The sequence below is a fragment of the Phialemonium atrogriseum genome, assembly GCF_030411735.1.
Source record: "Phialemonium atrogriseum strain 8032-3 unplaced genomic scaffold QBC33scaffold_14, whole genome shotgun sequence".
Lineage (NCBI taxonomy): Eukaryota > Fungi > Ascomycota > Sordariomycetes > Cephalothecales > Cephalothecaceae > Phialemonium > Phialemonium atrogriseum.
Genome location: NW_026848151.1, coordinates 1 through 27,756, shown reverse-complemented (window position 1 = coordinate 27,756; position 27,756 = coordinate 1). Strand labels below are relative to the sequence as shown.

General features: G+C 56.6%; 7 protein-coding genes across 7 annotated transcripts; 4 read left to right on the top strand and 3 right to left on the bottom strand.

Annotated features, from left to right (window-relative positions):
- The first annotated feature begins 5 nt into the window (after positions 1-5).
- Positions 6-2,681, top strand: QBC33DRAFT_539747 (uncharacterized protein). Its single transcript, XM_060428007.1, has 2 exons — positions 6-511; positions 624-2,681. The coding sequence occupies exons 1-2, from the start codon at positions 119-121 to the stop codon at positions 2,277-2,279; spliced, it is 2,049 nt and encodes a 682-aa protein (XP_060282881.1). The 5' UTR covers positions 6-118; the 3' UTR covers positions 2,280-2,681.
- QBC33DRAFT_83018 (uncharacterized protein) lies at positions 2,572-3,938 on the bottom strand. Its single transcript, XM_060433118.1, has 3 exons — positions 3,863-3,938; positions 3,496-3,790; positions 2,572-3,402 (listed from the first exon to the last, which is right to left on the bottom strand). The coding sequence occupies exons 2-3, from the start codon at positions 3,621-3,623 to the stop codon at positions 2,865-2,867; spliced, it is 666 nt and encodes a 221-aa protein (XP_060282880.1). The 5' UTR covers positions 3,624-3,790; positions 3,863-3,938; the 3' UTR covers positions 2,572-2,864.
- Positions 3,772-6,918, top strand: QBC33DRAFT_619962 (ATP-dependent RNA helicase dbp-10; the record flags this gene model as incomplete). The annotated part of the gene is made up of 2 exons (XM_060432760.1): positions 3,772-4,305; positions 4,379-6,918. The coding sequence occupies exons 1-2, from the start codon at positions 4,017-4,019 to the stop codon at positions 6,916-6,918; spliced, it is 2,829 nt and encodes a 942-aa protein (XP_060282879.1). The 5' UTR covers positions 3,772-4,016.
- Positions 6,919-7,409: 491 nt separating this feature from the next.
- QBC33DRAFT_82762 (sodium/calcium transporter) lies at positions 7,410-10,146 on the bottom strand. The gene is made up of 3 exons (XM_060433115.1): positions 9,157-10,146; positions 8,045-9,054; positions 7,410-7,953 (listed from the first exon to the last, which is right to left on the bottom strand). The coding sequence occupies exons 1-3, from the start codon at positions 9,864-9,866 to the stop codon at positions 7,901-7,903; spliced, it is 1,773 nt and encodes a 590-aa protein (XP_060282878.1). The 5' UTR covers positions 9,867-10,146; the 3' UTR covers positions 7,410-7,900.
- Positions 10,147-11,001: 855 nt separating this feature from the next.
- On the bottom strand, positions 11,002-17,504 carry QBC33DRAFT_515426 (vacuolar membrane-associated protein iml1; the record flags this gene model as incomplete). The annotated part of the gene is made up of 6 exons (XM_060426093.1): positions 11,002-11,127; positions 11,160-11,187; positions 11,258-11,541; positions 11,608-11,615; positions 11,799-16,902; positions 16,962-17,504. The coding sequence occupies 6 exons, from the start codon at positions 17,502-17,504 to the stop codon at positions 11,002-11,004; spliced, it is 6,093 nt and encodes a 2,030-aa protein (XP_060282877.1).
- A 975-nt stretch (positions 17,505-18,479) lies between these two features.
- QBC33DRAFT_539729 (putative cation diffusion facilitator family metal ion protein) lies at positions 18,480-20,116 on the top strand. Its single transcript, XM_060428006.1, has 6 exons — positions 18,480-18,576; positions 18,647-18,691; positions 18,760-18,988; positions 19,077-19,174; positions 19,227-19,541; positions 19,626-20,116. The coding sequence occupies exons 2-6, from the start codon at positions 18,647-18,649 to the stop codon at positions 19,971-19,973; spliced, it is 1,035 nt and encodes a 344-aa protein (XP_060282876.1). The 5' UTR covers positions 18,480-18,576; the 3' UTR covers positions 19,974-20,116.
- A 1,994-nt stretch (positions 20,117-22,110) lies between these two features.
- QBC33DRAFT_82543 (folliculin-interacting protein N-terminus-domain-containing protein) lies at positions 22,111-26,498 on the top strand. Its single transcript, XM_060433113.1, has one exon. It carries the CDS (start codon positions 22,549-22,551, stop codon positions 26,230-26,232), a length of 3,684 nt encoding a protein of 1,227 aa, XP_060282875.1. The 5' UTR covers positions 22,111-22,548; the 3' UTR covers positions 26,233-26,498.
- Positions 26,499-27,756: the final 1,258 nt, after the last annotated feature.

Sequence of the window (27,756 nt, the reverse complement as noted above, 5' to 3'; positions counted from 1 at the left end):
TTGCAGGCATGGTGGGGCACGACCCCACGTTGAATTATCTTATCTTTTTCACTCGAAGAATTCTCAGACGTAAGGCCTCACGCCCTCACTCACAACACAGCTTGAAAGCTTCCTAATCATGGGGAAATCAAGGCGAAATAGGAACCGGGCTAACCGCTCTGATCCCATAACAAAACCTGTCAAGCCTCTGTCTGATCCGGAACTGGTTGCGCTTCGAGAAGCCCGCATTCTTCCCGTGATCAAGGACTTACAGAGTCCCGAGCCCAAGTCACGAACGGCGGCGGCCGGAGCTATTGCAAACATCATCCAGGATGTGAAGTGCCGGAAACTGCTCCTTCGAGAGCAAGTGGTTCCCATCATTCTCACCCAGACCCTTACGGATAACAGCATTGAAAGTCGGGCCGCTGGGTGGGAGATATTGAGGGTCCTGGCCCAGGAGGAAGAGAGTGACTTCTGCGTTCACTTATACAGACTCGATGTCCTCACTGCGATCGAACACGCTGGCAAGATTGTAAGTTTACCGGTTCTTCAATGAGATTCGTCCAGTCCGGTCCTTGACAAGAGTGATTTACATTGGCACTATCACATCTTGAGCCTTGCATAGAGGCTGACTCGCTCAACAGGTGGTCGACGCTTTAGCCGCCTCAGAGCCGCCCTTCGGCAAGACGCCCAAGGCACGGCAGCAGGTCGTCTGGGATATCTCCGCGGCACTGGTCTCACTTTTGACTGCTCTGGCTGTTGCCAGAGACGAGGCCCTAGAGACCATCGTTGCCAATCGATCAATTCTTCACTTTCTCTTCGTCCTGGCTACAAATGAGGCAACATCCCCAGATCTCCTAGACGAGGTTTTCTCGTGTTTAATGACGCTGTCTGAAGAGAACCTCGACTTCGGGCAAGCTGCCATTGACGACCGAGACACTCGTTTCTATGAGCATCTTCTGAAATTCAAGGAAGGGACCGGCTCGAGAGCAGTAGCTGCCTGCGGGGTCCTCCACAATATCTTCTACTCGTTGCAATGGCAAGACCACAGCCCTGGCCAAGATGGCGCATGTGATGCCATCCTCATCCCAGTTCTAGCAAGAGTTTTAGGTCAAACATCGTTACGTCAACAGACAACAAACGGGACCCATGGCTCAAGCCCATCTGAGGTGTTGGAGCTAGCCTTGGAGATCCTGGCTTCAATAGGGACGGACCTACAAAGCACCCTGGAGAAGGCGAACAGTGCGGGAGACGGTGGGAAGGCCAAGGGGGAATGGAATGAAATCGACGATGCCGATGCCGATGCCGATGCCATGGACGAAGATGACGCAGGTGTCGAGATCGAGGGTGAGCAGTCGGCCGACGAAGACGATAATGAAGACGATAACGACGACGATAGCGAAGAAATGGACCAAGACGAGATGGAAGCCGACATGGAGATGGTAACCGGAACAGATCACGAGGAGTCGGGTGCATCTGGTATAAATGCCCTGCCGACTCTCAGGGAGCTGGTACAAAAGGCAACCCCCCAAATGATCAAATGGTCACAAATCCCACTGGACAGCGACGAAGCAATTGCTGTGCAGGGCCATGCCTTGTCGGCACTCAACAACCTTGCTTGGACCATGTCGTGCTTCGACTTCGCCAACGGCGAGAACGCCGGAATCTACAGCCTATGGGCTCCAGCGGCGAAGAAAATCTGGTCGAACACGGTGGCACCTATTCTTGCGTCAGACACCGCCGATGTCAACCTTGCGAGCCTGGTTACAAGTCTGGCATGGGCCATTGCTCGCAGCGTAAACGGCAACGTGCCCTTGACAGGCGACGAGTATCGGAAGTTCATGACCCTCTATCAAGCCTCGAAGAGCCTTGACCAAGAGAACGTGGTAGGGTCGGGCGAGGCTTCGGAAGGCCCCGAAGATCCCTTCCAGGGCATTGGAGTCAAATGCATCGGGGTCCTCGGGCAACTCGCACGAGATCCCGCACCGGTTGCCCTCAACCGAGAAATTGGCGTCTTCCTGATGGTTGTGTTGAACGGCCTCCCAGAGACCCCTGCAGCGGACGCCGTAGAGGCTCTCAATCAACTGTTCGACATGTACGGGGACGAGACCCTCGAATACGACAAGGAAGTGTTCTGGAAAAACAACCTCCTCAAGCACCTGGAAGAGATCTCACCGAAGGTAAAGTCGATGGCCAAGTCGATCGACAAGAGACGATTTGGCGAGCTGAGATCAAGGGCGGATGAGGTGGTGCTGAACCTCGGAAGATTTATAAAGTACAAGCAAAAGCACGCACCATAGACGGCGCCCAGCAACCACCTCTCGGTGTGAAGGTTTCCAAGCTTCACTCTAGCTGGGGTGCCTAGCTAGGTAACTAGACATGAAGCGCTTGGCTATGACGCGGCGCCGCCTGGATCACATAATCTTGGTTGACTATAGCAAAGAAGCTGGGTATGCCATTCCGTCGGATTTATACAAGGACAAGAAATTAGGCAGATCGCGATCCCGTCATGATTGGATTTTGTTTGCACCCTCCTCCACTGCTAGTATAGTCCATGACATTGGCCACGGTAGCCATCAGCGGCGACGGCGCCAGAACAGACCAACGGAGCGAGATGCGATTGCCCTTCCATCATGGTCTTGAATTGCGAACAAGAGAGATTGTGCCTCGCAAGTTGGGAGTCTCAGGGTAGGAAACGACGGCAATTCTAGGTTGGTTAGGCCCGATGGCAACGTAGTTTTCACTGCTCAACTCACTATTCCGTTGCTCACGGTAGCCCTGGGTTCACCTAGGATCGTCGACTGTGATCCCTATCCCCGATATGCGCCTGCAATATTGACGGGATGAAAGTGTAGAAAGCGTGCCCCAGCCCCACGTTCAACGGTTCAACCGATCGGCTTCAGCTTCTTCTTCTTCTTCTTCTCCGGCCCGTCCCCCCCAGACTTTGACTTCTGGAACTGCCGCCAGCTGTCGATGCGCTGGTCCCTCGTGGCCTCCCAGTCCTGCTCGTGCTGCCTCTTGCGCTTCCTCGCCTCGAGCTCCTCGTCCTCCTTGCGCTGCTGGCGGCCCTCGTCCTGCATCTGGCCCTTGACCTGCCGCCGGCGGCGCTGCTCGTTCTCGATCAGCACGAACTTTGTCTTGTCGGCCCACTTCTTCTCAAACTCCTCGGTCTTCAGCTCGGGGCTGTCGACCGTCCACTTGTTCTCGCGCATCAGGAGCATGCGCGCGTCGGCGATGGCCTCGTCCAGGTTGGTGCGCAGCTTCTCGTCCATCAGCTCCGTCTGGGCCTTCTTCAACCGGTCGAAGGCGTCGGGGGCCTGCGGGTTCTTGGTCTTGTCCGGATGGATCAGCAGGGACTTTTTGCGATACATGTTCTTGATGTCGGACTCGGGGACGCCGGGCTTGAGCCCGAGGACGGCGTAACTGTGGCGCGCTGTTGTCAGTCGATGAAAGGGATGCTAGGTTGTGATACCCTGCTTAGGGGTGATAGGTCAGGGGCGAGGGGCTCATGCTTACGCATCTAGGCGAAATGCCTGTAGAATTCGGTTTATCTCTGCATCTTTCTCCCACTCCTTGGCCTCAGACTCCAGCACTTCGAGCGCATCCCTGGTATCGACGACGGTTTTCTCATCATTATTCGCCATCTTTTTGTCTGGTTCCCTCTGTGCACAGCTTCTACTGAGCTCCGCCAACTAACTGCAAAACCTGGGGGAAATGGGGTGCCAATAAGAAAAATAAACGCCGTGAGGAGGAGAGGCGACAGAGAAAGGAGTGAGACGCCGTTGCTGAGATCACCGATAACCCCAAAGTACTGTCAGTTGTCAGTTGTTGTTCACCCCATGCACATGCGCTCTGTTAGATAAGAGATAAGGAAGTGCCCCACCAAAAAAGTTCAGCCCTGTCCGTGTCGAAAAATTAGGACTGGACAATCGCCGACTGCAATGGAAGTCAAGGTGCCGTTCCATTCTACCCACCTATTTAGAAGTGACAGCACCATTGAGGCACCCTACTAATAAAGGAGGTGCATCACTTTCACCATGGCTCCACGACAGCCATCTCCAACCCCGTCCGAGAATGAGGTTGACATCGTTGGGTCCCTATTCATCGACGATGCTGAAACCGGCTTGAGTAAACAGGGTAGAGGACCAGCAGTGAATGGCGATGACCTTGATTTTGAGGGCCTTCTGAATACAGGGGGTGGCGATGGATCCGATGAAGATGGGGGGGACGAAGCATTCATCGCCCTCCGGCAGGCGGCTTCCTTCAGGAAAACCACCAACCTCAAGGGCAAGACTGCGAAGAAGGGAGGCGGTTTCCAGTCAATGGGTATGTTGTTGTATTCTCTCTTGCAAGAGCAGGTCTTTGAAACCAGGCGGCAGCATACTCACGTATCTTCCAGGCCTTGGCCCCAACTTACTCAAAGCCATCGCCCGAAAGGGCTACTCCGTCCCGACTCCTATCCAGCGAAAAACGATTCCCCTAATCATGGCCCGGAAGGACGTTGTTGGAATGGCGCGGACGGGTTCTGGAAAGACTGCTGCATTCGTCATCCCCATGATCGAGAGACTCAGGGCACACAGCGCGAGAGTCGGAGCCAGAGCCCTCATCATGTCGCCGTCGCGAGAGCTCGCTATACAGACTCTGAAAGTAGTCAAGGAGTTTGGCAGAGGAACCGACCTGAAGTCCGTTTTGCTGGTCGGAGGAGACAGTCTTGAGGAGCAGTTCGCGGCCATGGCGTCAAACCCCGACATAATCATAGCCACCCCCGGCCGTTTCCTCCACTTGAAAGTCGAGATGTCCCTAGGCCTGTACTCGATCAAATACGTCGTTTTCGACGAGGCAGATCGGCTGTTCGAGATGGGTTTCGCGGCGCAGCTAACCGAAATCCTTCACGCCTTGCCCGCCTCGAGGCAGACGTTGCTCTTTTCCGCGACTCTACCCAGCTCCCTAGTGGAATTCGCTCGGGCCGGCTTGCAGGATCCTTCGCTGATCAGACTAGACGCCGAGACCAAGGTATCGCCCGATCTCGAGAGTGGCTTCTTTGCCGTCAAGGGGGGCGAGAAAGAGGGTGCGCTGCTGCACATCCTGCACGATGTCATCAAAATGCCGCTGGGCTTGCCGGAGGGCGCCGAAACGGAATCGGAAATGAGCTCGAAGAAGCGAAAGCGTGGTGGTGACGTCTCGTACCAGAGGCCAAAGCCGACCGAGCACTCGACGATCGTGTTCGCGGCGACTAAGCACCACGTGGAGTACCTAGCTACTCTGCTGCAGCACGCGGGATTTGCGGTGTCGTACGTCTACGGATCACTCGACCAAACAGCGCGGAGGATCCAAGTGGAGAATTTCCGGAGAGGGCAGTCCAACATTCTTGTGGTGACTGACGTTGCTGCGCGAGGTATCGACATTCCTGTCCTGGCCAACGTCATCAACTACGACTTCCCTCCCCAGCCCAAGATTTTCGTTCATCGAGTAGGCCGGACCGCTCGTGCCGGGAAGGCGGGTTGGAGTTATAGCCTCGTTCGTGAGGCTGATGCGCCGTATCTCCTGGATCTTCAGCTCTTCCTTGGTCGAAAGCTCGTTATCGGCCGGGACAGCGGCGACCGCTCATTCGCCGCAGACGTCGTGGTCGGTTCCCTGAAAAGAAGCGAGGTCGAAACGAATGTCGAATGGGTAAACAAGATCCTGGACGAAAACAGTGACATAAACGCCCTGCGCGGTGTTTCTGTCAAGGCAGAAAAACTGTACATGAAGACGAGGAACTCGGCCTCGACCCAGAGCGCCAGGAGGGCCCGAGAGCTCGTGGGGTCCAGAGCCTGGTCGCAGCTGCACCCCATCTTCGACGAGGAGGCCGCGGACATCGAGGAGGCTCGGTCGACGATGCTCGCCCAGATCAGCGGCTTCAAGCCGCAGGAGACCATCTTCGAGATCGGCCCGAGAGGCAAGTCAGCTCATAACCGGCCCGCGGAGATTATGCGGAATATCCGGACATGGGTCGGGCCCCGAAGACGCAAGGGAGAGGACGGCGCCGTTGCGGAGGAGGAGGACGGTGGCAAGAAATTGCCGCCCCAGGACGACGACGACGATGACGACGACGCCGACGACGCCACCATGGGCGGCGGATATCCCGAGAGCGATGAAGATGTCGTCGCTGGGCAGGTTGCCGAGGCCGAGGATGAATCAGACGAGGAGGAGCTAGAAGTCACGGTGTCGAACACGGCAACCTCCCGAAAGGGGGAGGCGTCGTGGAAGGACCCGGAGGTGTTCATGTCGTACACGCCGCGGACGCTGAACGCGGCCGACGAGCGGGGCTACGGGGTGCACTCTGGCGGGCAAAACGCCAACAGCTTCGTGGAGGAGGCACGGCACGCGACCATGGACCTCACCAACGACGACGGGGCCAAGGCGTTCGGCGAGCCGACGCGGGCGCGCATGCGCTGGGACAAGAAGCAGAGCAAGTACGTGGCCAACGCCAACGACGAGGACGGCTCCCGCGGCGCCAGGATGGTGCGCGGCGAGAGCGGCGTCAAGATCGCGGCGAGCTTCCAGAGCGGGCGCTTCGACAAGTGGCGCCGCGCCCACCGCCTCGGCAAGCTGCCGCAGGTCGGCGAGGCGGAGCGCGTCGGCCTGGCCCGCAGCCTGCAGGCGGCGACGGGCGGGGGCCAGCAGCAGGGGCCCGGGGGGTTCCGGTTCAGGCACACGGCCGACACGGCGCCCAAGGAGGCGGACAAGTTCCGCGACGACTACCACGTGCGCAAGAAGCGCGTGGCCGAGGCCAAGGAGAAGCGCGTCGGCAAGTACAGGGACGGCGCGGGCAAGGCCGGGGAGGTCAAGGACGCCGAGGCGATCCGCAGGGAGAGGAGGGTCAAGGAGCTCAAGATGGCCAAGAATGCCCGGCCGGCCAAGAGGGGGGGCGGCAAGGGGGGCAAGCCGAGGAGGTGAGGCACGCGTGGGAGGGGTGTGGTCGTTCCTACGAAGACGGGGGCCGGGCCGGGTCACGACCATGGGGAGGCCGTGGGTTTGGCGCGCTTGGTTTGGTAGGGGAGGGGTTAAAATTGATATCGATGGTCGGGCTGGGTTTGGAGCTGTATTTATTCCACTTGAAGAGCCTAGATTCCCATGTTATGCCTAGCAGCCTGCCTTACTTGAAGAGCCTCACCCCATCGCCCGTGTGATAGCCCCAATCTGCCGCGCCAGTAATGAAGCAACCCCGAACGGATACGGCATTAGAACTCACGTACATAGCAAGTGCATATATGGGCTACCAAGGACGTTCCTTGAAGCTTTAGGATAAGCTCGGCACCCAAGGAATTCCAGTACTACTACGAAGAGTCCAGGTCTCCTAATCGCCTTGCGAGAGACTCCAGCGCATGGACGCAGAAAACAAAATCAAGAAAAAACAAGGAAATGGGTATTCCTATTTTTGTATGCGGATTTGTGGCAAATCTGTCAATACCCACTCCCTGAATCATAGCTTCTCTTCTCCTTCCTTGTCTATGCCCTAATGCCAATGTCAAAGTGAAAATGAAGAGGGAAACGAGACAAATAAAGCCAGCCCCCTACCCCCTCCCCTCCCTTTTTTCTAAAAAAAAAAGGCAACGATGAAACAAAACAAAGAAAAGAGACCCGCAGAGTAGCGATGAAAAGCAATGCCGTGAGATGTGTATCTTGGGAAGCAGGGCAGGCGGAACGCCAAAAAAAACTCCACCCAGAACCCTCTTCTACTTTGGCCCCATGTTGTTGTTCTAGGTGGGACCTTCCCTCCCTTTGAAGAATGGTTATAATACAAGGGGTATGGATGTGATAGTGTACAAAGCAAGAACTTATACAGATGTACATACGATTAAGCGAGCGTGTTGTGTCGGTTTTATATACCAAGGCAGGCTGGCTAGCTCACTTGGCCGGCGAACGCAGTAAAAGAGATTCAAGAAAATGTGACTTCCCCCGCTGTGCCTGAACTCTCACGGGAGGGGTACCCTGAAGTAAAAAGAAGTTAGTGATGGCCCCCGTGTGTACTTGCTCCCGGGGGGGGAGGATACTGGGGGGGAAGAAGAAGGATAAAACTTACACCAGGCGCAGACGGCTATGATGAAATAGAGGCATATCAAGAGCATCCCCTCGAGCCAGTGGCTCTTGCCGTCGGCGATGAGGTAGTTGACCAGCAGGACGGAGACGAAGAGGACTGCGACCTGGAAGATGTCGAAGCTGAGGGTCATCTCGTCGATGCCCATGCCCCAGCCGATGATGACGAGGAGGGGGATCAGGAAGAGGGCGACCTGCATGCTCGACCCGACGGCGACGCCGATGGCCAGGTCCATCTTATCCTTGATGGCGACCGTGACGGCCGTCGCGTGTTCGGCCGCGTTGCCGACGATGGGCAGGAGGATGAGCCCGACGAACTCCTCGCTCAGCCCGCCATTTTTGGTGACGGCGTCGATCGAGTCGACCATGAACTCGGCGCAGAAGGCGATGATGACGGTCGAGATGGTGAGCGTCGCGATGGCGACTATGAAGTGGAGCTGCGGTTCTTCTTCGTGGTCCTCGGCGGCCGCGTGGGGGTTGGCAGTGAGCAGCATCTTCCTAAGCTCCTCCGGGTCCGACGAGAGGCCGTGGGCCCCTATCAAGGCTGCGGGGTTAACCATGCCCTGCATAACGGCACCGTCTTTGATAGAATGCTTAAAGGGCTTCGCGGGAACCTTCTGGCTCTCCTCGCTGAAGATCTTTTGGTGGGTCTTGAGCTGGAAGAGGAGATAGGCGCCATAGACGATCAGGGTGATAACCGAGGTGCCTCTCGAGAGGGCCGGGACGTTGACATCGGCCGAGTCGGCCGTATTGTGGTCGAATACGGTGGGGACGATGATGCTGGCAACCGCTAGCGCGAGGAGGCTCGCGGCAGTCTGCGCAACGGTGGTATTGAAGAACTGCTCCTGTCTTCGGAGCCCGCCGAAGAAGAAGCACATGCCCATAACCAGCAGGAGGTTAGACAAGATACTGCCGATTAGCGAGGTCTGGACAATGACAACCTTGGCCGGCTTCTGGGTCAAGGCCATGACGGCAACAATGAGTTCCACAGCATTCCTGTATATACCTAATCAGCACAATGCGGAGGGGGTTTTTTTTCTTCGTGGACAGTGGGAGTCGGCCGACCCTGGATCAGGGTCGATCGACCGATGCACGTACCCGAAGGTGGCGTTTAGAAGCCCGCCGAGGGTCTCGCCGGTCCGTAGTGCGATCTCCTCGGTCGCAAAGCTCAACATCGCGGCGAGCGGGATGATGGCAATGAAGTTGATGACGAAGACGGCAATCCTGTTGACCGCGGGGACATAGTTAAGCGCGATGCCGACGGGGGCAGCCACCAGGAGGATGTTGATATACGAGTTCAACACAGTCCGCTGGAGCTGGTTCCCAACCGTGAATGGAGTCTTCGGCTGCACGTTCTTGAAATATCTGTTGGTCTGCTCGGGGGCGATCTTCTTGCTCTCGGCTTCGGGGCCGGCTACCTGCGGTCCCGAGACGGCGGCCTTGCCATTCTCCTTCCTGTGCCGCAGGCCGTCCTGCTGGGATGTGGATGACGACGATTCCCCCACGACTGCGGTGCTTCCCCGCCGACCTGGATCGTCATCCTGCAGCTCTTGTTCCTTGCTCGTACTCGGTCTTGCGTCGTCATCCGAGAAGCCCGCGGTCGGCCTCAAGGCCGGCGCGGTGTTCGCATGTTGGATGGGCACTCCATTCTCGCCGTCGCCTTCCCCTTCCTCGAGACTCCGCCCACTCCACGTGTCGCTGCGCGGCGGTATGGCCCATCTGTGACTGAACGGGCTCCAGCCGGAATGTTGGCGACTCAGGGCATGCGCTTCCCTCTTGATCCGGTAGGCATTGACTGCGGGCGCCATGGCATTAGAGTCGCAACGCAATTGGAGGGTATATTGGGCAGATGTGGCAGATGGGCGGGTTAGATCAGCGAGGCGGAAAGGGCCATGTCAACAGGATGGGGTGTGTGGCAAAAGGCCCCGGGTTTTGACCACACACAGCTGGAACGAAGGTGAAAGAGAAATGGGAAAGGATACAAGAGAATGTTGATGTCGAAGGCGAAATGGTGACGGAAACGGAGTGATTGAATGGGGCAAACGAGCAATTGGCCCAGAAGGATCACGGGCAAGGGGGGGCTACGCGGAAATGGGGAACTTTTTTGTGGGCGTGCCCAGTTAACTCACAAGACATGTTGCTTTCCTTTGCAGAATGTATGGAAACAAGGTCCGAGAACCCAATCAACTCCCAATAATATTCCTAATGACTAGTTAGCCGACTTGGCACCTCCAATGTCCTGCTGATGATTATGGGTCAACATACCCAAATCCACGTGCACTAAGTAGGTGTCTTCAGCCCTATTTGCGCAGTGCTGCTCCGTCTTCTCAATGTGGTCTCCCTTGCGGTGTGAATTGGCCTTTTGGGCTGTGGTGACGGGCCTGCGGTGAGGCAGATCTGGGGCTGTTGGGCTAAATCTTGGGTTGTTGGGATGTCTGGCCGTTTTCGTCGTAGTTGGTCCTCGCCTGCTGCATGCAAGCAGGACGCACAAAGCTTTGCAGTGGTGCAGGAATGCAGGGAAGCAAATTTATCTCGGAAGATTTTCTTCAATGGGGGAGACTCGTTGCTTGCAACGAAGAAAGGGGACAGGTTTTATTTATGGCAGAAGCCAGATACCAGCCAGCAAGTATCCGTAATTTCAGGTATTATTAGCAGATCGTCTGGCCGCCCGCATACCTTCATGCCCGTTTCAAGCAAAGTTACTAGGTGAGCGTCACTTGTTGGCCCTTTGGTGGCGGCCGCCCTGCTGCAGCGCTATGATCATCCATGACAGGGTGAATGGGCGATCGAAGCCACTTCCACGCTCACCCAATCGCAAGTGACCAGAGTGTCGTACAAAGATACAAGACGCATGTCATTAAGCCATGGATGCCAGCAGTTTGGTTACCCCAATCGCTTGTTTCAACGTTTCATAAAACCTATCGCCGAGCAAAACTACGACATCTATCTGTTGGTGAATGTGTAGATCAGGCGGATGATGTTGGCAATGTGGCAAACGGGACTGCTGCCAAGAAAGGCCAGAAAGCTTGAGTTTCTCGGCAGGATTGCTTGTCTCGACCTCCCATTCCACTATTTTCCCTGAATGAGTTATTAATTCTCACCTGGAATTCTTTATCATCTAGACCTAGACTACAGTAGGTACAACTGTACAATACTCACGCCGCGCAGTCGCAGCTACGATCGCAATCGCATCGCATACCTTAGGTACCTAGTTGGTCCCTGCATTTCGGCCCACTCAGAGGAGGCCTCCTCCTTCCCTGCTGGCTGGCCCATCTGCCGCTTGTTTTTGGCAACCCGAGGTGGCACGGCCCAGCAACGCGAATTCGACCAAACATCGTCTACCCAGTCGAACAACACACCACCACCAGTTATTTGACCAATCTGTACTCTGACCGGGTCTCGTTCACCGCTGTTTTCGTCATCGTCGACATCTGACGTCTGACACCAGGATGTCTGCTGATCATCATCCATCTTCCCTGCGCCCTAGGTACACGTCTGGGATTCGTGTCTCCAGCGGATACATGGCAGAATCAGAATCAGCAACCGTACATAACACACTTGACATTAATATAGTTAGTTACAGATATTACAAATACACTGCCCACTCGTAGCCGCAGCATACAATTTCCGGCCCCCCTGCCAGAGCCAAATCCAATGGCCCCCATACCCATCATCCATCATCCATCATCCCTGCGGCCTCTCCCTGCCATCCCCGCCGCGGCCGTCACCACCACCTCCACCCCCGCCCCCAAGCCGCAGCCCCAATATCCCGTCCTGGACGCTGCCCCGCCGCAGCAGCTGCGATGCCGACATGAGCGCGGGACTGCCCACCCGCGGGCTCCCGACCGCGTCTGGGCCTACCGCCGCCGCCATTATGCCCGGCGGCAGGCCCAGGGTGGGAATGCTCGTGTCCGGGACGCCGCCCTGTCCCACGGACGGCGCGGGCGTGGCGCCGACGCTGGGTGTCGCGCTTGGCTGCTGCTGCTGTTGCTGTTGCTGTTGCTGCTGTGCCGTCGCCCGCTCGAGAACCTCCCGGTAGAAGGCGTCCAGGGCGGCCGTGTCCCGGCAGAACGCCTCGAGCTCGTCCTTGATCGCCTCGGGTTCCACGGGCGTCGAGGCGGGCTTGGCCTGCTGCTGCTGCTGCGGCCCGGCGCCGGCGGCGGGCTCGCTTGCGGGTGGGGGAGTGGCTACAGGCCTCAGGGCAGGAGATGCGAAGAGGGCCGGTCTGGCGAGCGGGGAGGAGACCGGTGTCGTATCCGCGACTCCATAGGGGGTGTACGAGCTCAACTGCTGCATGCGAGGGGGCCCGCCGCGCTCCATGGTGCCCTGCTCGTTCCTCATCTCCTTCTGTATCTCCTTCTCCCTCACCGATGCCGCCCTGTGACCGTAGAGCCTGTTCGCCAACAGGAGGAAGTCGCCCTCGTCGGTGATCTCGGCAAGTAAAACCCCAGACCGGTGGATGTACTGCGTATACTTGAAATCGGGCTTCCCCCACGAGTACGATACGTCCACGTTGCTGGGGAAATTGGAGGCTGCCTCGACGTCGAGGATGAAGTCGAACTTCTTGAGGATGGCCTTCTGGTAGAAGTGCCTCCCCGGCTGGGTCCGGGGTGTGAATGAGGTGGGGTCGAAGTAGGTCGCTGGTTGCTGATCCGGCGGCGGCAATGCTAGCTTGGCCAGATGCGGACGCCGAAACGGGTTGGTCCCGGTGATGGTGCATGCTTCGGCGATCGGGACCTCGACGAGTCGAAGGCCATACTGACCCGCCTCCCTCGCCCAGCCCTCGATAGCGTCTTCGACGAGTTTTGCCGTCACGTTCATCCAGTCCACCCTGATATGATAGCAGTTATCCGGGTTGTGGAGCCGGTCGTAGTGCAGGTCGATTACCTCGGGCCGGTAAGACCGCTTCCGGTGGTCGACATCGTACTTTATCATCTTGCTCAGCACCACTCGCGGCTTCTTGCCGCTCATGACGGGTTGCGTTGGCGTAGCGGCGCCGGATATGGGCGATGATTCTTCGTGTATCGAGGTCGGCCGAAGCCCTGGCCGGGGAGACATGGTTTCCGAGAGCGGTGTAGGCGGAGCGACCGTTTCCCTCCGCCTCGTGTTGAACCAGCCCGGGGGATGCGGCTTGGCATACTCGCTGCTGATCTGGTAAAAGTACTGCCCGTCTCTGAAAGGGTGTCGTCGCTCCACGTGGACAAACAGCCCGCCTTCCCTCTTGGTCTCCTTTGACGGATCCCTGTCCTTGTCTTTGGCCCTGTCTTCGTCTGCGACCATGAGCTTCTTCCCCAGTGCCTCCGCCTCCTCCCTGTCTTCCAAGTCCTCAAAGTTGTCCAGGAGCCAGCTCGTCATGTCAGAACCGATAAAGCAGTTATAGTGGAGTCGCAGGTGCCATCGGCGATTCTGCATTCGCACCCCGCCGTTTTCGACGGGCTGCTGTATGGATTCTGCCAAAGCAGCCACGCTAAAGTTCTTCTTCTCGAATCGCTGCCGACTCGTCAGGAGGTGCCCCTTCCTGGAGCCGCCCTCGAGACCCTCCAGAAGAGGCAGTGTCTCTAATTCTGCTGCGATGACCTCCGAGGGTTCTTCCGTCCTATAAACAATGTCGAGCGGATTTTGGACTTTCGTCTGCCGATTCGCTGAGCCCTGGAAGCGTCTCTCGTCAGGCGGGACATAGCGGAATTTCAGCCAGAGCTGAGCAAGCTTTCTGATGCCTTCCAGGCGAATCTCCTCCTCGTTGTCGGAGGTATGCGGCCCCAAAAGCAAAGCGCTCCGGTCGACGGTCGGTATTAGGACGAATCTCGCCCGCCAGAACCTCAGATCCTCGGTCAGCTGGTCATTGTGCCCAGCAATGTACGCATCGATATAGTTCCAGTTCCTGACAGATCTCTGCATGCCGGCATCAAACGCGATCGTCTCATAACCACTATCTAAAAGTGTGCGAATCGCTGGCTTATATAGACGGTTCAACTCGTTTAGATGCTGCACGGTCTCCGTGGGCTTGCGACTGAAGATGTTCACTTCGACCTCGGTGTCGTTGACGCACGAGAGTTGATGTATGGTGTTGCCGACCGACATGAAAATGCTCGTGCCGTCCTCCGGCGTGTGATTGCGAGAAAACATGTCGGCAATCTTGAGCTGTTTCTGGCCCGAGGCTTTTGCGACGGCTGAGCCAATGACAACTTGGAACCCCTGAGAGAACCTCAGGCCCACCAGCTCCCGAAGCAACTCACCGCGCGACTTGAGCTCCTCGTCCAGCTCGTCATCCACGTTTTGGGATACGTTGTAAGGTTGCCGCTGATATTCCGAATCGAACTGCTCTCTGGTGGGGAAGTACTCGGTAGTCAGGGGGACCGCTGCTGGGGAACATAGGGATTTCCATTTCATGATCCTCATCTCCGAGGGCCGGGGAAAGACGTGCTGCCAACGGCTGTACAGTTGCGACGCGTCAACCCGATTGGCATCTGGGTTGCAAGGGTTCAGCACCGTCAGCCAGGGGGAGCGAGTCGCACTCGGTGATAATGTCGATGGCAGCTCAGGCAGGGCCCCAGCAAGCAGCTTCGAGTTGTAGACCTTCTGGGCGTCGTCTGCTCTAATGGCGTTTGAGTGTCTCACGTCCCTCTCCTCAACAGGGTATTCCGCTCGAAGCGTTGAGGCCAGTCTGGAGCCTAATACATATGGAGTGCCATCCAACGAATGCTGATCCCCCCTGATCACGATGGGTCGAGTTGGGGTCTCTGCGAGGAACTGCGATTCCTGGTTGTATGTCTGCTGCCCCTGCTGCCCCGACGGTTGCGCGTAAGGTGTCAAGGAACCACTAGAGGTTGTCTGACGCGAAGCCGGGCGCTTGGGGGCCTTGACTGGTGTCGCCGCGGAGCTCGGCGCAGCGCCGGATCGCGATGCACTGACAGTCTCGGTGCTCAGCTCTGCTACTGCCGCCTTCGGCGGAGCTATACCAAAGCCTCGGTGGCCAATGCTAATCTGTCGTATGAATCTCGGGGGTTTCGTCGGAGATAGGCTCGAGTTTAGATTCGTCTCTGACACCGGGTGCGGATTCGATACAAACGGACCGGGCCGCTCGGACGGCTCCCAGCCTGTTGACGACAGCACGTTTGGCATTGCCAGGGTGCTTACCGAGCCCTTCCTCTCAGTGAGAGATGACCCTAGAGGTCCGCTGTCTTCCAGGTGCTGTCGTCTCGGGACATCATCCAGATCTCGGCGAAAAATGGGTCGCAAGCTGGGTTTCCGCGACGTAGGCAAGCGTGCCTTTGCCTCGTCGTAGTCCTGGAGCTGCCTCCATAACGACTTTGCCCCCAACTTGGAGTTTTTATCAGGGGCGAACTTCTGGAATCCGTACACATGATCAAATAGGGTCTGTGGAACCTTGGTGTTTCTGATCCTGGACTGCTGGTCGTTCGGCCTTGGGGTTCTAGACATGTATCCGGAATTCAGCCCCTTGAGCGGGAAGTCGGGATCTGTATACATCAGGCTTGTCTCTATCTCGTTTGTCTCCAACACGCTCCTCATCTGCAAGCCATACATTCTGCATCGAATCGTGAACTCGCCGTCGTCTTGCTTCTGGGACGTGTCTGACACAGACACGGCAATACCCTGATACGAAAGAGCTTCCTCGGCGGTGCCGGTCCAATAGGATACATGCAGCCAGTGGGGAAGCGCAAAGCACCACTCATCCCTGGAAGCGCTGGATGCGAACGAGTCGCCACGCAAGGTGATGTCAGTCCCTTTGCTGGGCGAGAAGGAGGCGGAAAAGCTGGAATAGCTGCCAACAGCGGGAGTGCCCTGCCGTGGGGTACTTCCGTGGCTGATAACCAACCTCGGCTTGTTGTGCGAGTTGTCATGGTAAAGAGGATTCCTGTAGCGGAATAGGGGGACCGAGTGGAGAGGGATTTTAGGTACGCAGATAAGATCGATCCCGATTCCGTTGCCAGCCAGAGCCTCGGTGGTTCTCTGCAAGGAGTCGTAGTCCACCTCGAATACGCCGGGGCTCGGGGTGATCAGGATGATCGACACCCCGGTCCGCATCAGGTCCCGGTCAATATAGTCGTGCGCAAATACAGTCGTTGCCATGTTGATGGCCTCAAGAAGGTTGCCATATATCGCCCTCGACGGTTCAGCCTTGATCCGATTGGAGGCGGTTTCCTTGCCGGAGTTATCATCAGACATTGAGGAGGAAACCATCGCCTTCTGGTGGTGCACGGATATGTCGCGTCGGAAGAAGTTAAACTCCCGCTTCAGTTGGTAGAGAATCTTGGTCCATCCAACGCTCGCCATCTCGCTTACGACGACCCGGTAGAAATCCTTGTAAGGACGCCTTTTTCCAGAAGACTGGGTACCTGTGTAGTAATCGTCGTGCACTGCAGTACTGGCAAGCTCGGTGGAGAGGCCGGTGTCATATTCGACCCTGGCAAAGAGGACGATGCTCACCAGGTGTTTCACCTTCAGGGATATCCACTTCTTGAACAAGGCAGGAAGGAACCCATTCACGACCTTGTTGAACATGATTTCCCCTGACCCGTCCGAGTCGAAGTCCCACATCTCTCGGGCCATCTGAATGAAGATTACGTATCGGGCAGACTCGCTCCGGAAGATGGGCCGCGTGTTTCGGCCGAAGAAGGCCGACTGGACCTTCCGGCCTTCGACGAAGACGGTGGTAACTTGGGCTTTCACACTCCCGAGGAAGAGCACCATTTGGCCTTTATACACTGTCCGTTCAGACAGCTCCATGACAGCCATCCTCCACATGTCAGATCTTGACAGATACTGATCCTTGAAGGACAACTCCACATGAGAGGCCTCTACTGCGGGGTTGTCGGCATCTATCTAAAGCGCGATGTGAGTTATACGGCATCAGAGGCGCATGGGGTCCGAGTCGGTCGTACCGGAGTTAGGAGAACTTGTGAACCTTTCTTCATGCCAAACACGTCGGCGATATGCTTCGCAACGTACACCTCGGCAGTCGGATATCGAGCCTTGAGATCCTTTGTCATGTCCTTTACCACGAAAATGTAGCGCCTCTGGGCATCAACAGGCTTCGAGTTGCTTGCCGGGGAGGCATCCTTCCCTCGATCCTGAATATGTTGTTTCCCTAGCATGTTCTGTGACACCTTGTCGGTTTCTGCTTTCAAAACATCAATGGCCATCATCCCGCCCGGCTTGATATCGGCCCCCAACAGGTCAAGGTTGAGGAGGACCTCATCGCGGGCGAAAGAGTCGTTGATCGTGACGGTGCATCTTCGATCCATACGAGCCCTTCTTGAAGAGGACAGGTCGCGTATTGTGGACTGGCTCGACACGGTGTCGGGCGATTGAGGGGGTTGATCTGACGATCTATCCAAGCTCGATCTGCTCAGCTGGCGAAGGTGGGACGACCAATGCGGTGCCTTCCGCGGGCCGGGAGATGGTGTTGAGGCATTGCGCGACATGGAATCGAGGGCGCCAACATGGAAGGATTGTCAGATCTGCAATTGCCTTCATCAACCGTGACGTGTGCATCGTCAGCTCTGCTGTCAATTCATGGTGAGTCCTCCTCTTGAGTTGCGTGCTGATTGATGTCCACCTCAGTGGCAGAATACTTGGTCCAGAGTGGCACCTGCTATTCACCGCCTGCCGGCCGGATTCGGGTGTCGCCCCCTTCCCTGCGGGAGCTTGGACCTTGTCCTCCCCAAAGTGTCACTCCCGTGTTACAGCGAAGCTCTGTTGATTGCCTCGAGCATCTTGAGATTTCGATTTTATTGGATCCATAATCGTAGATCTCGGTAAATCTTTCGTCAACGTGAAACAAAAGAAAGAAAGGCCGAAAATAGAAGCACCCGATTCTGCAAGGTGCGGTTTTGGGCTTTGTGCTGGTACCCAGTCTCCACCTGTTGTTGTTTATAACGGCGTACCGTGTAACCACACAGCCGGCCGAGACCATTGTGATGGGTCGAGGATCACAGGGAGTTTTGGTTCAGTTACTCGTCGTCTCATCGTCAGTTTCGGCCGTTCGTATTTGCGCCCAGCCATGCAGTCCCACCCGACATCTCCGTGCAGTATATCTCTTGGCATCCTATCTTTCTATGTTTCAAGCGTTTTCATTGCCTTAAAATATTCTCCGTGGTCGGGAACCCGTCGGTACATAACAACGCCACTGCACAGCGGATTAGGCCTTCTCATTCGACTTTAAAGACTTGCACGAACAAAGTGTATGCGACCACATTCTTTCAGCTTTATGCCATAACCTACAGAGTATCCACCTATCTTATCTAGGTACCTATCTTATCTACCTACACTGACCTCCAAGGAGCAGCCGCATGATGAAGTTCACCTTCTCAAAGAAGCAGCGGCTGATAGCCACCATATCCATCTCATTTGTCTTCTTCATCGCCGAGATCGCCGGTATGTTCAACACTCTCTATCCAGGACTTCCATGAATGAGTATTGGCTAAATTTTGACCCTACCATATAGTCGGCTTCTACACCAGGTCGTTGGCTCTTGTTGCCGATGCGTTTCATTATGTAAATAACTTCATTTCATCCCTCTTTGCGCCTGTCTACAAGAGCAAGCTCAGGCTAACAATTCCACTAGATGAATGACCTGGTCGGCTTCATTGTAGCATTGACAGCTCTCATCGTATGTCATACCACCAATCTGCCTGCCCAGCTGCTCCACCTTAGCCTAGGTTGTTAACACCCTGCCAGATCTCGGAGCGTAGCGAGTCGCCCCAAGACCTGTCCTTCGGATGGCAGAGAGCCCAGCTGTTGGGGGCCTTCTTCAATGGCGTCTTCTTGCTCGCCCTGGGAATTAGCATATTCCTCCAGTCAATCGAGAGATTCGTATCTCTCGAGCGGGTCGAGCAGCCAAAGCTGGTGCTGATCATGGGATGCATTGGCCTCACCCTGAACATTATCAGTGCCACCTTCTTGCATGGTATAGCTGCCCCTCCTTGCTCCTGCCCATCTGGGTGGGTGTCAGGCCCTGCACGTGCGGGCTTCGACTAATATCAGTTGGCTTGTAGAGCACAGTCATGATCACGACCATGGCCACGGCCATAGCCACGAGCACTCGTCAGTCGAGGCCCATGGCCACGGATCCTCGGCAGATCATGCCATGACGGTGGGTTTATCCACATTCGGTTTCCAGAACCAGGCTAACGCATCTTCTGCAGCCTCTTCACCCCCACGCCGAGCATCGACACAACATTGCCAACCTGAAGTCCCCCGGAAGGGATCTCGGCATGATGGGTGTCCTCATCCACGTGATAGGTGACGCACTCAACAACTTGGGGGTCATCATCGCCGCGCTCGTTATCTGGTTCGCGGACTACGAAGGTCGCTACTATGCGGACCCTGGAGTCAGCATGGGCATCGCATTCATGATCCTCCTCTCGGCCCTGCCGTTGGTCAAGCACAGCGGTGCCATTCTTCTTCAGAGCGCCCCGCGTGGGGTGGACTTGGCGGATGTCAAGCATGACCTCGAGAAGGCAGGTCTATCTATCCCTGGCCAGCCCCAGACAGGTTTCTGCGCGGCCGTGCAACCCGAGGAACCACTAACATGCGTTTTCTAGATCCCCGGTATTGAATCAGTCCACGAGCTCCATGTGTGGCGGCTCGACCAGAAGAAGGCCATCGCGTCGGCACATGTAGTGGTTTCGGAGCAGAGCGTCTCCGACTTCATGGAGAAGGCAAAGACAGTTAGTGAATGTCTTCATGCCTACGGAATCCACTCAGCGACCATCCAGCCAGAGCTGGTCGCCCCGGCCTCGGCCCCGTCCGAGACGGTCAGCGCTTCCGCCTCGACTACATCGTCCATCCGGAGACGTCGGATGGATGCTGGCGTAGCCTGCCAGATTCTTTGTGGAAAGGGCTTGTGCGACAATCTCATGTGCTGCAAGACGGTGTCTGTACAGATGTAGGAAGGCTATATCTGTCCCGCTATTGTCCGGCTTAGATTGGATGGGGGTGAAGAGGCTAGCAAGGCACATGGTTGTCAAGTGTGATTTCTCCAAACACCCTTCATTAGAGCAACTAGGAACTTATTCGTGCCATCAGAGTTCAGATGCCAAGTGTGCCAGTGACTCCTTCAGACTCCTGTTCTGGCCTGTCTAGTGCATGTGTCCAGCGCGGTCCGGTCCGACCAGGCACATAAAGTCGGCTGATGGGTTAGTCTCGGTGAATGCATTTCGCTTCCGGCGGCATGAAGATAAATAACTGTGGAGAGTTGCCGATGGCGTTATCAATACCCACGGCTAGGGTTCCCTTTCCTGGCTGGACTACTGGACGCGTCCGTCTACAAGGTTGGTCGGGACGTAGTGTTGTTGAATGCGATCCGGAGATGGTCCCGGGTCCACGGGGTTGGATCTGTGAAGGGAACACCCTCGCGCTGTAGTTTAAAGTGTGTGGGGGTCAGGCAAGCGAACCTCGAGGTTCAGCCAGGCCTGCACTCTGTTTGGCTGATGCATACGATGTTTGGTCAGAAAAGCAAGGAGCAGGCGCTAAGATGGGGGTTAGCTGATGACGCAAGACCTAGAAGTTTTCCTTTTGTGGTCAACCTTCGTCTGGCGAGATTTCATGATTGGCCGAGTGTAGCACTCTTTCTAGCTTGTACAAGGGAGCAAAGTTGTGACAGGTCGCAAACACGTGTAAGATGCAGCCTTGATCTTGCGGATGTGGGGAGGAGCGATTTGGGTCCAACCCTAACCCTGCCCGAAACTCTGCTGACCTCCAGAGATCGAGTCAGGTTGTGGTCCGGTACCGGCTGGAAGTACCCCATATAGTGGATCAACGTCATTCCACATCCTTGCCGGTGGGTAAAATGCGGTCCCGTTGCATGCAACCTAACGATATCGCTTGAGAATTAATTGTATGTAACGGGAAGCCAATGTAGATTGTAGCGGCAGTCGGATGAGGGCGCATGGCTGCTGCAAAATGCAAAGTGCACGTACTTGCACGCTACACCCACCTACACTACATTTTGGCTCAACGCATTGTTCCCCAGAACGAACCTGGTATAAGTAAACCGGGAACGCCTCAAACTCTGAACCACTTCGGAGGAAACGACCGAGGAACTGGAACTAGGAATCGTGGGGTGTGGAGCAACGTTGAAGTTATACACACCTATCTAACTGTGGTGACCAACAGCAAGACTGCTGGTACACACTGCTGCGGCTTTTGGCGCGCACTGTGCTGGTCTACCAGGAGAAACGTCCCACTGCCAGCCAGCTCTTATTCCATTATTAGCATGCGCCAACTCGAGGTTGTGTGGACTTGGGTGCGGCCAGACTTGCAAAGCCAAATCAGCCGCACTATGTGCTGGTTGTGTTTGCCTCTTCGTAGAATTCCCAGACGTCAGCATGAGTTTAAACGTTTCGGTAGCCATTTTTGAGTTGCCGGCAAACAGTCATGCATGTAATGCGCACCAGAGATGCTACTGCTACCTTGGTAATGTTCCCCGTTCGTGGTTCCTTATTCTCATTCGTAGTCTGGAACACTCCATGCTAGGATGGGCCTTCACCGTTCTTTTCGTCCAACCATTTGCATCTGAATTCCCACTGTCCAGGATCCTTGCTCGACCGCGTTTTCGCCCGTCACCGCCATTCCAATCTTGTTATTAATCCCAGTTCCTGGTCCCGTGAGCTACCTGTTTGCTCCGTCAATACCTTTCTCGGGCCTTGCAAGGTGCGGAACGGGCGAGCGCGGCATCTCCCCAGTGTCGTCGTCTTCTTGTCTCCCAGTCCCCCAGTCTCCCAGTCTCCTAGTTTCCCTGTCTTCTTGTCTCCCAGTCTCCTCGACATGCCTGCTCGATAAGACAACGTATAGGGTCGCTCTCAGACATCCAGAATTTCCTGTTGGTGGAACCGCCAACTCAGGTGGCCATCTTCTGGCCCGATATAATACTTCGTACGGCACAGAACTCGGACGGCCCAACCAGTCAGTTTCGACCAATTTCCCGGGGCAGCTGTCTGGGGCGACTTTCTGGCCCAGCTTATTATGCGACGCCCTCCCGTCAGGCCGCCGTCCAGCCCTTGACCTCTCCCAACCTTGATGAGGCCCTCAGCTGCACCCAGCTGCAAATAGACTCGCTATCATTTTCGCCTTCTTAGCCCCTTCCCTGCCTTCAAATAACTCCTCTCACTCTCTCCTCACTCTCTCTACCCTATTCACTCGGTCGACCACCCGCTTTCGGCTTGTGATTCGCGCCACTTAAACAACCCTGGCACGTCTACATCGGCATAGGCCGATTTGACTGGCTCCTCACTCACCAAGCACACACTCGGTGTCATCCCTTGACTGACCGGCTCTATTACTTGTCACCCACGCTGCCCTCGCCCCCAACAAAACATACATCCCACATGGCGATCCAATATCCCCGCGTCACCGCTTCGTCGGACAATGCTGAACATCACCGCTGTGCCCGCTGACAACTTCGGAGCTGTCTGCGTCTCTGTGTCCGTCCCGCCTCGCTGCTGAGAGTCGTGGCATCCTAAAAGGATGCTGGGGAAGCTCTTTAACCTCGGGACCGGCGCCGGGGCTGGGGCCTCGGCCACGGCGCAACCCTCCCAGAAGCCAGTCTCATCTTTGGAATCTGTCCAGGAAGACATCCACACTCGGAACTTGCTATTCCCCGATGCCCAGGCCCTCTATCAGCACAGACATGACCAAGTGTATCCTCTTTCAAGCGCCTCGCCTCTTCCGCCCCTTTCCTCCACCGCCTTTGACTATACCGGCGATCTGGAGCTCGAGGCGCGCGATGTCCGCGTGATCATCATGCAAGATGCCCTCAGCTCTGTCACTGCTTCTCTGCTGTATGACAGCCAACCTCCTCCCCCCGTTCCAGCGTCCTCGGGCGACCGCCCTTTCACAATGGCGGGGACATCACACTTCACTTTCCAGGAACCCCGTCGGACCCCGACGTCGCCGCGCAAGCCGAGCCTCACTCAAGGGCAGCGGCCCGTGGTCGTGCAACCGGGCAGCCCACAGCTGCGGCAAGGCGCTTTTGACCGGAGGCCTTCTGTCCACAGTCGCAACCAGTCACTCATCGAAAACGAGTCCCAGCGGGCCTGGAGGGAGTACCGGGAGGAACTGACGACCTTTTCCAGCTGCATCTTCGGCAACTCGGAGCTCATGGCTTACAAGGGCACCTCGACCAAGGTCCATGTTGTGCCGTCGGAACAGCGGCCCAGCGAGTCTTCGGCCTCCATCATTCGTGACGGCAGGGGTTCTGTTGGTCGGTCCAATTTGAGATCAAGTCGGCTGTCCCAATCCTTCTCCTCCGAACACGTACCGCCGTTCAACGCGCCACCTACGCCAAGCTCAGCGCCGCGTCTTCAGGAGCGGAAGAAAGTCCTCATAACGAGGTTGTTTCCAGTAAACCTGCCGACGGATGAAGACGCCGCCAGTACCCCACAGAACCGGTTTTCGGACGACAACGCTGGCTACCTCTTCCCCATGACTGGGGAAGATAGCAAGACCAAGAAGAAGAAGGCTCAGCCAAAGCAGAAGAGGACGCCAATGTATGCGGTCGCCCTGATCATCAACCTTCCCCGGTGTTCCGCTCCGATAGCTTCTGCGACCGTGCCGAGATCGGGGTTCCGGGGGCCCGGCTCCTACACGGAACAAGACTCGTTCCCCTCCTCGTTCAACTCTGCCCGGCGCTCCGGCTGGTCAATGGCCGGCCAGGCCGGAGGATTTGGCTTTGATTCCTTCGATTCGACATTCAGCACCGACATGGAGGACCGCATGGATGCCATCACTCAGCATTGGGACATCATCATGCGGACACTGACTCATCTACAGTCCGTCCTTGCGATTACTCTTTTCACCATGCTCAGACATATCGATCTGGCATCCGCCGACCCTTTCCCATCCCCCGTCGCCCAGCCAACGAACCAGCTTTCTCGCACAACTTCCCTATCGGGCACGAAAAGTGAGGATGGAACCTCGGTCAAGCTTCCCAAGACGAACGCGAAGCATCTTAATTTGCTCCCGAACTGCCTGATGGAGAACCGATGTATTGGCGCCGAGGTCGATCTTGCCAGAACGCGAATTGTCGCTGGACTTCGAGCAACCCGAGCCGTCACGGGTCAAAATCGATGGGGGATCTGGCGCGAGGAGGCTCGGTGGATTGCAAAGTGGGCTGGCGGAAGAGAGCAGGGTTTCTTCTTCTTCAATATTCTGACGGGATTCCTTGCTACCCATACCGATTGGCTCCAGGCTCTGGCTCCGCCATCGTATCGCAGGCGGCACTTCCTCCAGCAAAAGGCAAGGGCAGATGAGGATGCGTCCTTACCGGCGCGAACCGTGATTGTGGCTCGCGACAAGATGGCCGCCAGGCGACTTGTCTTCCTGCTGTCGGCTTTCCTGCCAGCGAACCAACATGTCCCGAATGTGCGGGCACATCGGCCAAGCACGGCTGCCTCGTTCGGTACTTTGTCACAGTCTCCGCCTTCCTATGTGGTGCCCATTCTTAAGGAGGAGTCGCTTCGGCGGAAGATCAACCGCCGCACAGGGCCACGGCGGGTATCTCACTCCCGCAACGTCAGTCTGCAGGGCCAGGCTCGGGCAGGAGGTGTCCCACCAACCCTGGCACACCTCAGTATGGAAGGGCGCCACGAGAGGAGATCGTCCGATGCGTCGTCCATCAGGACAACTAATTTGCCCATCCCGGGCAGCGACCCTGCCAACAGGAAGAGCAGCGCCTTCGCGGCTGCGGCAATCACGGCGGAGACGAGCATACCGCACTTCTCGACCGCTCACCGGTCCGAAGCCTTCCGCCACCGTCGCCCAGGGAGCAGCGGCAGCATGGCTACAGATGATCTCAAGCGCCTGGCGAGAGACGATAGCGCAGGGCAGGACAGTCTAGCTAGCAGCGACTCGAGGCAAAGCTCGCGATGGGGCAGCGTGATCAGCGGCCTGTGGAGCGCGAGGCGCCGCGAGTCCGGAAGCACCGCCATGGACGCACGAAGCACGCCCGGGGCTCGTAGCAATGAGCCTAGTTCGCCGATTAAGAAGTCCCCGCCGAGGGCAGAGCCGCCGTCCGGAATGGTATCTGAAGCACGGATGGCCCGAAGCGCCATTGACGAACAGATGGGGGACGCTTCTAGTTCTCCCTCAGCAGGGCTGAAGACCCCATTAACGCCTCGCAAAGTTACCGTGGATCTTCAAACCACGCTGGATGAGCCAGTGGCCCCCTCAAAGACAGAGCGGGTTCCCGACCCATCGGGAGCCTTCGAATCTCCAGTGAAGACCTCGATCAACCTCGATGACGGAATTATCGATGTTGATGTTCCCTTCCCCGACTATCTGACATCCTTCGAGACGGCTGTAAGTTCTCCATCAAGCAGCGGGTTCCTGTCTACGCCAGGCATGGGGTCCGTTCTAGATGCCTTTGAACAGTCGAGCCGTTTGTCGACGGACGGAGATGAGCCTCTCAACGTGGCTGGTTGGCTTCAGCACTACCATCCCGACTTTGTGCTCCAGGCGGTCCCCGCTCAGGACGACCTCCTTGAGCAGGTCAAGGCTTCCCTGCGGGCCGAGCCGTCTCCGTTTATAGTAGTGCAGCCGATACTAGGTGATTCAAGTGTGGAGCGATGGATGGATATCAGCACGGCCATCATCGCTGATACAACTACATTCACCATCACCCGCATCCGTTACCGCCGCCTGGTCAAGCCGAAGCCAATGATTGACCGCGGGACACCGCCGCTATCGAGCTCCGTCAACACGTACAACTCGGCACTGCAAACTCCAGCCACGTCGACATACGAGTTGCCCCCGGAAGACGAGTTCATAGAGGAGCGCATCGTCACGCTGGACGAAGTCCTCATCGAAGCCGTCGAGAGGGTAATTGCCTTCAGCGCCGACACGAGCAAGGGCAGCTCGGCGGCCTCGTCGAGGTCGGCGAGCAAGATACGGGAGAGGAGCAACAGCGAGTCGACGCAGTCGGACGAGGCTCGCCCAGCACCCGCCGCCCTGTCGGCCTCGCAGGAGGTCCCGAGGGCACAATGCAAGACGGTCATACTCTCTGCGCTCGAGGAGATCGTGCGGGAGGCCGCTGAGGTGCGGGACCGCGAACAGTTGGGCCAGTGCAACGGGAGCACAACCGGCCGGGAGAAAGAAAGTGCCTTGCGGGGAGCAGTCAGGGCGTGGTTGGAGAGCATCGACCTTAGCGATTGATACCGCCGCCAACCCCCTGAACCCTTGAACCGGTGTTGTCGCTGTCGGCTCTGCGTCGAGAATCCTCCCTAGGGGCGGTTCGACGTTTGGGTTTATTTTCCATTTTTTATTCATTTTCCTGTCCCCGCCGCTGTACATGCTAGGACGGCTCCGACGTTAGAGCGAGCATCTCGTGATACCCCCAACTTTTCCCTTCATCTTCTTGTTCTTTATATTGTACAACTTCCGCACATAGCCAAGGGTTTGGCTTGTGTTGACGACGATGGGAGGGCATTTCTACTTGTCAATTGAGTTATGCACATTCCGTTTTTATGGGCCAACGCGATAGCCGGCTTCTGATATTAGAGAACACGGCCGATTAGAAAGGGTCGTGAATAACGAGATTCTACAACTCGATATCACGCCGCATTCATTCCGAGTCCGCGAAGTGGCCAATAGGAATTGGTGTATCCTAATAAAATCTCAACAACGACCTTTGGACCCTTGAAAATAGGTATCTCCCAATTGTGACGCCCCCTGTTCAGGAACAGCCTAGCCAACGCTTTGTCTAGACGCACTTTCGGCTCCCCAGGGCGCTTCAAAAAAAAAACTTTTTTCAACAGCCACCAAGCTAAACTTGAACCAGCACATCGACTGCAACATAGCACAGCCCGAGTACGTAACGACGCGGGACCTCAGACCAGGGCCCCGGAGACGGTTTTGGCAAGCCCGGGGGGGACCTGCAGCAGGCACGGCGGGCAGCGTTGCGCAGATCATGGCTAGTCCTGGGTTTGGCGTCGGGACAGAGATCCGGTCGAGAGGCGCCACAGAGGTGGGAAAGCTGGCCATCCCACGAGAAGGAGACCCCTAGAAGAGACACCCCTGAACAGTGTCCCCATGTGCGTCATGGTTGACCAGCTCTCCGGCAGAAAGCAGAAAATGTTACGTTTGCCGCACGAAAAAGGGGAAGCCATCATAGCGCTTGTGATTAAATCGACAACCAGCATTCCTTAGGCGGGCAGAGGGCGTGGCAGGGAGACATCGGCCCTCCTTGTCGGTGGTCACTGTCATCCCACCATCCCATCAAACCCGGCCATCTACGCCATCTGTGGTTGATACTATTCCAGTTTGAGCCTCTGAGAGCCCTAATTAGAGGCTGATGCTCCTACCTCGTCTAACGTGTCAAGTTAGATCTAGGTCGCATTGCAGACTGTCACAAGCACGGCCCTAACGGAAGTAAACAGGCATATGTCTCGGCAGGCACGCTGGCGGAAGTTGACCAGGCTGTATCTCTCCATTACAGTCTGGCAACCCAGAGTAGGTTAGATGCGAGGCAGTCTGATGACGGTTGACCGGAGCTGTCCGCAATAGACGAGGAGAGTCTCTCCCCGGGTCCCATGGCCGTCTGAATGCACTAAGCGTTCACCCGGGGGGGGGGGGGGGGGGGCGAAACACTATAACCGTACCGTAAAGAAGGTGCTTTTAGGGGGGGCCGGAAGTTTGGGAACCCACCTCTGTAGGTGCCCCCACTGAAACACCCGCGGA